Source organism: Nomascus leucogenys, chromosome 22a (genome assembly GCF_006542625.1).
Source record: "Nomascus leucogenys isolate Asia chromosome 22a, Asia_NLE_v1, whole genome shotgun sequence".
Taxonomy (NCBI): Eukaryota; Metazoa; Chordata; class Mammalia; order Primates; family Hylobatidae; genus Nomascus; species Nomascus leucogenys.
The window spans coordinates 39942332-39952243 of record NC_044402.1 but is presented as its reverse complement, the minus strand read 5'-3'; the positions used below and the strand labels follow the sequence as shown (position 1 = coordinate 39952243).

At 55.2% G+C, this 9912-nt stretch overlaps 1 protein-coding gene across 3 annotated transcripts; it reads right to left on the bottom strand.

The window, feature by feature from the left end:
- Positions 1-247: 247 nt before the first annotated feature.
- On the bottom strand, positions 248-9269 carry EFS (embryonal Fyn-associated substrate). Of its 3 annotated transcripts, XM_003260651.4 has the most exons (6): positions 8525-9150; positions 4403-4681; positions 3990-4130; positions 3166-3888; positions 2713-2802; positions 248-1500 (listed from the first exon to the last, which is right to left on the bottom strand). In XM_003260651.4, the coding sequence occupies exons 1-6, from the start codon at positions 8540-8542 to the stop codon at positions 1066-1068; spliced, it is 1686 nt and encodes a 561-aa protein (XP_003260699.1). In that variant the 5' UTR covers positions 8543-9150; the 3' UTR covers positions 248-1065. The 3 variants fall into 3 exon arrangements, with proteins under 3 accessions (XP_003260699.1, XP_003260698.1, XP_030658439.1); XM_003260650.4 differs by lacking the exon at positions 4403-4681 and having other exon boundaries at positions 8525-9269; XM_030802579.1 differs by lacking the exon at positions 2713-2802 and having other exon boundaries at positions 8525-8860.
- Between the last annotated feature and the right edge of the window lie 643 nt (positions 9270-9912).

Sequence of the window (9912 nt, the reverse complement as noted above, 5' to 3'; positions counted from 1 at the left end):
TTCTCTCCACATTGACACCTCTCTAATGACATCATATGACAATGAAGTCTTGGAGGAAGGCCCTCAGGTCAGTCATCGGCATCTGCCTTCTGGGAACACTAGTCCTCAGACTCTCCTCCTCTGGGTTTCATTTCAGATCTCACCTCCCAACCACCCTGTCTAAAGTCTCCTTCACTGGCCTCTCCCCTCATCTACTTAGTTTCTTCACATCATCCTGCCGACTTCCATCACCAGCAAATGTCAAATCTATGGCAGGTTTATGTTTTTATTTATGTATTTTAACTGACTTATTTGTGTATCCCACTAGAACAATACATTCACAATACACTTGCAGAACTGTGCCTGGCGCATCATGGGAGCAGAGAACTTGTCCAGTGAATAGTTGCTGAAGAAAGGAGTAAAATCTCCCCCAAACCCCTAAAGGCATCCTTTTCATAGTGTGTGTCCCATAGGTATGGCTGCTGAGCACCAGGGCTGCTCACCATGCTCCCAAGAAGCAGTCAGGGAGGCAGACAGCAGAGTTTATTGAGGTGCACACCCATGTCTGAGCCCCAGCTCTCTCCGCCTTCTGTGGGGAGAAGCCCACTGGTCTTTCTGAGAACCTTCAAACTCTGGACAGTTTATGTCTTGCCCGCACTCTCAGCTAACAGTGCAGCCCTGATCTTCTAGAGCCAAGAAACAGGAAAAGAGAGAAGCTCTATGTGGCCCCAGGTTTCTGCTACCTGACTTTTCACGGCCAGTCTTCTGAGGTGGGTGGCAGTGCAGTGACCTCCACCCTAGGCCGAGGAGAGAAGGGTCCAGTTCCTCACTGCCCCAGAGCCTAGTACCTGCTCCTGACAAAGCAGGGAATAATATTAAATATAAATAATTTATACAAAATGGCTTGTACAAAAAGTAGGTTGGGGGAGAAGACACCTCTGTGAGAGGTTGAGATGAGCAGAAAGGGCAGGAAAGGGGAAAGATACCCCCACTTCTCCTAGTCCCTTAACAAAGCCCTCCAGCCACCCAAGGCCTAAAGGGGGGCTTTGGCAGGCAGGGGAGGAGCAGAGCTGTGCCAAAGGACCTTCAGGGAGCCAGGCTAGTGAGCAGGGTAGTGAATCGCAGGGCCTGCCCTGCCAGTTCTGTTACACACTGCACCATCTCTTGAATGGCAGGGCTGGATGGGTAGCCCAGGGCAGCTCCCTTGACAGCCAGCACAGTGGCTCGCAATGCCTGGCCCAGTGCTGTACCTGCAGCCCTGACCTGTGCTCTCAGAGGGGCAGAGGCTGCCAGCCGGCCCAGGGTGTCCCCAACAAACACCAGGCGATGAGCAGCCACCACCACCCTCTTGCTGTGGGGCACGAAAAGGCGCGGGGGCTGATTAGCCTGGGTACTGGACATCAGGGCTGCCACAGCTGCCTGCAGGGCTGAGTAGTGGCTCTGGCATTGCCCAGCGTAGAAGTGCAGGAGCTGTAGATCTCCGGTGGACAGAACCAGTGGCTCCCCTGGGGACAGGGCCTCCTGAAGGGCAAGAGGAGTGGTCAGAGAGAACATTCTCATCAGTGCCATTTCCTCCCTCACTTCTTTTCTCCTTCTTCCCTTTCTTCCCAAGGGCAATCCTTTTAGCTCTTACCTCTACCCATTGGAAAATTTAGATTCTACAGAGAGCAGCAGTGAAGTGCCCACACTTGATATCGGATAGATCTGGATTCAAACAACCTCAAACTTGATTTCAGACAAGGCTTTGAACTTGGTTTCCTTAACTCTAAAACAGGGAGTCTAGGACTGCACTGTCCAATACAAACATAATGTGAACCACATGTGAAATTTTAGATGTGTTAGTAGCCACATTAAAAGTGGTAAAAAAAAAAAAACCCTAATATATTTTATCTAACTCCAAATATAAAAATGTTATAATTTCAACATATAATCAACATGAAAATTATTGAGACTTTTCCCATACTGAGTCTGCAAAATCCAGGGTCCATTTTATATTTGCAGCATATTTCAATTTGAACTAGCCATATCTTGAGTGCTCAATAGCCATATGTAGCTCGTGGCTACTGTACTAGATAGTGCAGTTCTGGTATGTACCTCATGAGGCTGCAGTGAAGATCAATTGAGATAATACAGAGAAAGGGCTCAGCACAGTGCATTTCACACTGTGAGCACCAGATGCGTATTAACTGTGGCTATGATTAATACTAACGCATGCAGTGTGCCTAGCACAGGGTCTGGCACTTGGTAAATACCTGATAAATGGTAGCTATTGTGTTGCGACCATTCTACGCAGGGTTGAGGAAACCACCTCACTTTCTGAGGCCTGGAGAGATTAACTGACGGCCTCAAAGCTCCTGGCCTCTCAGTAGTGGAGCTGGGATTAGAAGCCAGGTCTCTTAGGAGCCCAGGAATTCACAGTTGGAAGGAGGCTTCGAAGTCCCCAGGCCCAGCTCTGACCCCACAACTCAGAAACTTTCTGCTCTCTTGGCTGCGTGATTTTCTGACTCCTCTCCAACACATTCTTTCCCCTCTTTCTGAATTCCTAACATCCTCTTCCAAGGTCCAGTTCCTTCCTGTAGATTTCTAACTTGCCTCCGCTCTGTCCCTGGTTCCTGTGAACTCTCACTCCATCCTAACCTATTTCCTTCCACGGTTGATGGCCCAGTTCTTCTCCCAAGTCCCCGTTCCTCCCTCCCCGGCCCCCTTCTCTAGCACCATTCCCGCCAGGGTCACCTGCGGCGCCGGCATCCCCCTCTCGGGCAGTTCAGGATCCCCTGTGCAGGCCTGATCCGGGGGCCTAGATCCCTGAGCTTTGTCCATGCCCTGCAGGAGGGGATCAGGTCTCAGTGCCGGGGTGGGGGAGCAGGACCGGGTGGCCTCTGTGGACTTTCTCTCCCTTCCCGGACCCCCTTCCTTCCCAAGGACACTCCTGTTATCAGAGGTTGTAGTCCCTTGACTCCAGAGAGCTCTGGTGGCCCCAGGCTGGGTCTAGGAGGAACAGTGTGGCACTGGTACAAGTGTTGTGGCCAAGTACTGGGGTCCCAGGCTGCAGGGTAGAGGGCCAGGGGAGAGGGAAGGGGGACAGAAGGGAGGCAGGGAGGCTCTGCCTCTGTGCCCTAGGTCTCCACACTCCTCCCCTTGGTCCCCCTGGGGTCCCTCCTGGTGGGGCTGCCAAGGGGCGCTCACCTTCAGGTGGACATAGTCATACTCCTCAGCCATCGGAATGCCCTCGTACTCATTGTGGTGTCCTGCTGGGTCATCCTCCCTCTCCCTGCCCTCTGGATCCCCCTCGACCTTGGGGCCTCCATAGCCAGGCAGGCGGGGTGGGGGTGGGGGCAGAGGCCGGTCCTGGATGCTGCCCTTCCGGCCTGGGGCAGGAGAGGGCACTGGGGAGGGGCTGGGGGCCTCAGGGACAGGCAGGGCAGGCAGAGGGCGGCGGGACAGGCTCTCAGCTGAGGGGAGCCGGGGCCTGTGTGGGGGTGGGGGGCTTCTGGCCAGAAGCTGGGCCAGGGTGTCCTGGTCTTGGGAGGCCAAGGCTCCAGGGGGCTCTGGAGAAGGGGGAGCCTCTGGCCCCAGCAGAGGCACATCGTAGATCCCCTCATCAGTGCCCCCGCCCTCCCCATCTGCCAGCAGTTCCTCCGGTGCTTCATACAAATTGAGTAAGGCTGATGCTCGTTTCAGGTTGGAGGGGGCAGCATAGATGGGGGGCCCCGGCTCCCGGCCTCCTTCCCACTCCAGATCTGGTTCCAGCTCTGCAGGTGGCTTTGGGGTCAGGGGCACATCATAGGGAGCATTATCCTCTCCAGGGGTCTGCGGGGCAACCCGGGTCAGAGGGTGGGAAAAGGAGGCAGGGCAGTCATAGGGGCTACTGGAGGGCACCCGGAGGGCGGTGGGGGGCACATCGTAGACCTGCGAAGAGGAGTGGTCAGTCATCTGTCAGCTCAGCAATGAACCCTCCCTTGGGACCATTTGTCTCCCACCCAACATACACAGGGACCTCTAGCCCTCACCTCCAAGACATCTCTGGGAGCAGCCAGCTGGGTCCCACTAGCTCTGGGGATCTTGTAGATGGGGTCAGGAGAGGGTGGGCAAGGTCCAGCTGGAGGTCCTGAGGTTGGACAGGGCCGAGCTGGGGGTGGCACCACATACACCTGAGGATCAAATAGATGGGGGGTCAGGAGGAACGGAGAGGGCAGTGATCAGACAATGTCTGAGTGCGAGGAGCTTAGAGACCTTCTAACTCTCCTTGTACCAAGAGGCCCACAGCTCAGAAAGGTTGGTAGACAGGTTTCATCCAGCGCAGAGCAGTGAAGAGCTGTGGCCTCAGGGCTCTTCCTGCCCACCTGCTGCAGGCCCTGGGTGGGGCTAGTCGGGGAGGAATGGGGCTCTTCTGGCTTGGGGTTGGGGAGGCTCCCACTCTCACCTCCTGGTCCTCATTGCTGTGATCTGGGGCTGGATATGGTGAGCCAGGCTGGGCTGGGGACGCAGGAGAGAGGCTGGGTTTGGGTGCTGGGCCAGCAGGCAAGAGCTTCACCCTGTTGGCGGGCACAATGCCCTGCTGGCCGTGTAGGGAGCAGAGGCACCAGCCGTCCAGTCCACCAGCGCCCTCTCTCTGCAGGACCCGTAGGACATCCCCTCGGCGGAAGGACAGCTCCTGGGGGGACTCAGCGGTGTTGTCATACAGTGCCCGGGCCAGCTGGGCCTGGTGGGGGAGGTGGGAGTGGGGAGAAGGGTCTTCAGACCCCTTTCAGGTCATGTCACCCCTGCTGAAAACCCTTCGGAGCTCCGCATTTCCCTCAAGCTAAAAACCTGAACTCTGGATGCAGCTTTCTGCCTGGGCCCTAGCTTCTCTCCAGCTTCACCACTTGCATTCTCCCTCTTCCTTTCATTTCCTTCAACTAGACCAACTCTCCTCAGAGAGGCCGATTCTTTACTCTTCTCCCCGCCCCATTCTCTGTTTGTCTCCACCTATTGTTTCCGTCCTCATACTTTATACTATTTGTCTATTTGCTTTTTTTGTATCAATTTCTTCCCTTATACTGTGAACCCTATGAACATAGGAACTGCTATATTTCTAGTCCTTGCAATAAGGCCTGACCTGGAATTGGTCATTACACATGTTGAATGAATTTCTTCCAAAACATATGAAGCCCTGCTACAGTCTCTCATAGAATCTCCTTTACCTTCTCCCTGTTCCCAAGTCATTATCCCTCACTAGCAAAAGGTTAGATTAAGCAGCCGCAGAGACCTCTCATTCTGAGAGACTGGGAGAGGCCTAGTCCGGCCAGTGTGCCCAGGCATAATAAGAAAGAAAACAGAAACAAAGCAATTGTTTTGCTCTCAGTCTTAGCAAATAAGGATCTACCAGAAGAGGCTGAGGTTACCATGGAGAAAAGTGTGTATTCTTGTGTGTGTGTCACCACGGCCTGGGATCCTACCAGCAGGCATCATCATTTAGCAATGGGCCCTTCCATTGCAGGACAGAGTGTGTCTTTGTGTGTGGGTGAAGGGGGTTGGCAGGCCAACCAAAAGGAAACATGTATCATCCTGTTTCCAGTCCTGTCTGGTGGGGGCTTAGAAGCTTTTTCCATCAAGGGCCACAGGCTCAGGTAATAAGTCACAGGTACCAAGTGCAAACAACATTTCCAGACACTGTGCAAATCTTTGTATTAATCAACTCATCTCATTTAATTCTCACAACAACCTCACGAGGGAGGAACCTTCATTACCCCATTTTGGAAAGAAAACTGGAAGAGGGAGGTTAGTACTTTGTCTGATGCCATATCGCTGGCTCAGCTGGTGGAGCATAATCTGAAACCTACGCTGCTTGATCCCAGAGCCTGTGCTCTCAATCACTTGCGCTACTGCTTCTCCACAATTACAAATGTAGGAATCTACTTAAAAGAAAGAGTAGTAACAGTGGCTGAGAGGGTCCCTAACTCAAAAGCAAGTCAAGCGCATAGGAAAGCCTTCTTATACCCAATTTCCCTTTGCTATAACCCTTCGCAGTGCTCTTGCTCCATGATGTCTTTTGGTAGAATCAAGCTAAAACCACTCAAAACATACAATTACATTCAGCTTCAGTTTTGACTGCTAAATGATGATGCTTGCTGGTAGGATCCCAGGCAGTGGTGACTTACATGCAGTGTTGGAGAGCAGCTAGTTAGGCATTACTAGCCAGGTAGCCAGATGGACTGACCAATTCAGCAAAAACAATCTCAAGTTAAAGATCTCAGGCAGGCTGCCACCAGATTCTAGGGAGAAGGATGCCTTGCTAGAGTCAGCAGGAGTGCATGTTCCTCTTGGCTGATGTTTCCCTCTGGTGGTGAGGTTGTCTGGCCCCTCATGGCTGGGTGATTTTAACAACAGATTGACCCCTCTTCTTGCCTGATTCCCAATTCATCAAACGAGTTTCTGATTATATTTTGGCTTCTAAAGGATATTGTCCCACACAAAGAAACGTGCTAACCAGATGACACAAATTCCCGGTTAGTGCTGCACTTTTCTTTTTAGTTGTAAATTATAAATCAGTCTTTTGGATCTAGAGGCAGACCTGGGGTTGAGTCTTGGCTGTGTCTATTTCTTTTAAAATTTTATTTAAAGTATTTCTTTAGAGACCAACTCTTGATCTGTGGTCCAGACTGGAGTGCAGTGGCACAATCATAACTCACTGTAACCTCGAATGCCTGGGTTCAGCCTCCTAAATAGCTGGGATTACCGTTGCAACCCACTGCTTGGCGGTTTGTCCCTTTCTAGCCAGGTTCCTTTGGGCAGATTGTTTAACCTTTCTGAGTCTCAATTTCCTCCTTTGTAGAATTCCATATGCACATATCCATTTTCAGATAATAACGATACTACCTTCACAAGGTAGTTGTGAGAGCTGCATGAGATAATGCATAAACTATGATAAAGCGTAGCATAGGGCCAGGTGCAGTAAATGCTCAATAAATAATAGCTGTTATTAGAATCCTGTGAGTTTGATTAGCATAAATGCCCCTGACCCCAAAAAGAAAAATCTACCTTCTTGGGACTACAAAGCTGACCAGCTGGCTTCTGAACTAGTATCTCTATGCCAGAGTACTCCCAGAGGTACTCTATCTCCAGAGGGCCTCTTTCCCCACTCTGAGCTAGGGTTTCCTGGCCATCGTTACAGATTGAGGAACTAAAAGGAATTTGGGGCCAGGTGCGGTGGCTCATGCCTGTAATCTCAGCACTTTAGAAGGCTGAGGCGGATGGATTGTTTGAGCCCAGGAGTTTGAGACCAGCCTGGGCAACATGGCAAAACCCCGCCTCTACAAAAAATACAAAAGGCCGATGTGGTGGTGCGTGCTTGTAGTCCCAGCTACTCAAGAGGCTGAGGTAGGTGGATCACCTGAGCCCAGGAGGTCGAGGCTGCAGTGAGCCGTGATTGTGCCACTGCACTCCAGCCTGGGTGACAGGGTGAAACCTTGTCTCAAAAAAAAAAAAAAAAAAAAAAATGGAGTTTGGTCTGAGAAAGAACCAAACTTGAACCTGTCCTCAAAGGGCATGGGAGGACATTGGGTGGCTCTGTGCTTCTCTTTCCAGTCTCTCTCCAAGAGTCCCCACTGAGAAGGGAACAGAAAGCAGGTGACGGCCTCGCTTTCCTGGGAATCTTAGGCAGGACCTAGAAGAGGGTGGAAGGGGAACAAAGCTGCCTGGATTCAGACTGCATAGACTGTAGAACAGAAAGCAGAGGTGGGGCTGTAGAGCGCTCCTCCCGGTGTTAGGACTGAGTTCTGTCCAATGGAGCTAAGCCTCTGGGCCCTGCCGTTATGGGACAGAGTTGTTGATGGACTGATTGATGATGGGTGTGACCACTCCTGCTTTATCCCCCAGCGGCCTAGCTGACTGGTGAGGGAATGGCCAGCCTAAAGTGGGTGGCAGAGAGCCTCTGTGCTCTCTGGGAGGCCTCCTCCCACTGTCCCATCATGCCAGCTGTCTCCTCCCTTTGTCCCGATCCCTGGAAAGTGGCCTGAGGCTGGCTGACATCACCTCCCCTCCTCCCTCTCTCTGTCTTCTCTTTCTCCTTGCCTGATCTCCCTCCTTTGCTCCATCTCCCTCTTTTCTCTATCCCTCGTCTCGAGATGGGCCTTCTTGGGTCCTTCAGCCTCTCGTTTTCCGTTTTCCGTGAGCCACTAGGTCCTTTCAGCCCCCTCCAAACCTTTTACTTGCCTCCCAATCACAAGCCCCTGCCAACCACCAGTGGCCATCTGTTCCCGCCCAAAAGGAGCAGACAGGACTCGGGCTACGCTTGCCCCCTCCCCTCCATTCAGGCACAGCCTCTAGGAAGAAAAAGGAGAATGGGGAGGGGGCGGGGAAGAGGGGCGAGCCCGGAGCCAAGAGGAGCAGGGGATGAGGAGTGAGAGGGAGAAGGGAAACAAAAGTGAGAGGAGGGGGACACAGCCTCCTGGAGAAGAAAGGGACGAAGGAGAGAGACAAAGAGAGGGCAGAAATAAAGTGACGGGAGCGCAGGGCAGGCCGTGGAGGTCTGTCCCCGGCAGCCTCCACTCCCTGGTGGACTCACCGACGTGGCAATGGCCATGGCTTTGGCCTCCCGCGCAGCCTGCCTCAGGCCAGGCTCGGTTTTGCTGACTTCAGCGGTGGCTGCCCCGCACCATGGTCCGCGGCCTCTAGCCCCCAGCAGTGGCGCCTGAGTCGTGGCCTCCGCCAAGGTTGGAGGAGGAGAAAGAAAACCCACAAAACTTCCCAAATGAGAGGCAGGCTAGCCAGGCAGGAGGAGGAGCGGGGCGGGCCGGGGCGTCGCTGCGGGACGGCATCCAAGGGCGCGCGCTGCGTGCTGTCCCCGCGGCCTCCCGGGCGCCACCGGCTCGGCCAGGCCCCGGGAGCTGCGCGCCCTAGGCCGCGGGGGCGCCCCGGGCTCGCAGGAGCCGAAAATTCCCTTCCGGGAGCGGGGCGGGTGAGCAGGCGGGCGCTGGGCTGCGCTCGACGCCTCTCCAGGCCGCTCAGGAGAGCCTCGAGGGCTGGGAGAAGCCGCCGGGGCGGTTGGGCTGGACGAGCGAGTTTAGGGGCCAACCCTCTCCACCCGCCGGCCGCGCTGCAGAGCGGTGCTCCCAGGGCTGGGGTCTGCGGCGACCCCGCTGGGAGGGAGGGAGAGCGAGAACTGAGACGCTTGTCCCAAGTTGCCTGGAGCCAAAGGCCCCCGAGAGCGTGGCCGTGGGGCTGGGTCGCTGGAGTGGCCGCTTCTGCCCAGACACTCGCACCCCCGGCGGCGCGGCGGTTTTCACGCGCGCACTCACTCAGCGCGCCCGGGGATCTGAGGTCGCCGCCACGGCGCCTCGCCCCGGGCAGCAGCAACCAGCACGCAGGCACCCCTGGAACAGGCAGGACGGCCTTCCCGACGCGCGGCCTGCGCCCAGGCGGCGGAGGGGCCCAGCCCCCTTCCAGTCCTCGGCTCCAGGGCGCAGGGCCACGAGCTCCCGCTCCCACCCTCGGCCCCTGGCACCCGGCGCCGGCTTCGCCGCCCGCTCTCACACGCACCCTTGGCAGGGCCCCGTGGGGCGCCCCAGAGCTTGGGGGCAGCTCCCAGGTGTCTCTGGGAAGGGAAAGAAAGGCCACAAAGCAAAAGAAGGAGCAAAGAGAAGGCGAAGGAGGAGCAGGGGCCCGGGTCCTGTGGACTCGCCTGGGCTGGGGGTGGGGACACTGAGAGGGCTGCGAAGGCTCCGGGGGTCGCGCGTGGCCCGCAGGTTCACCCCTGGCCCGCGGCTGCCCTTCCCTCCCCTTCCTGGGCTCCTGGCCCCTCTCAGTGCTGTTCCTTTCTCCTCCCCTCAGGCCCTCTCCTCTCCCGCGCGGGGCTCAGTCCTGGGGATTAAGAGAAAGGAGGGAGGGGAAAGGGGAGGGGAAGGCAAGGGGCGGAGGAGAAAGAGGGACGATCCTTCCGAAGGCGGGTGTTGA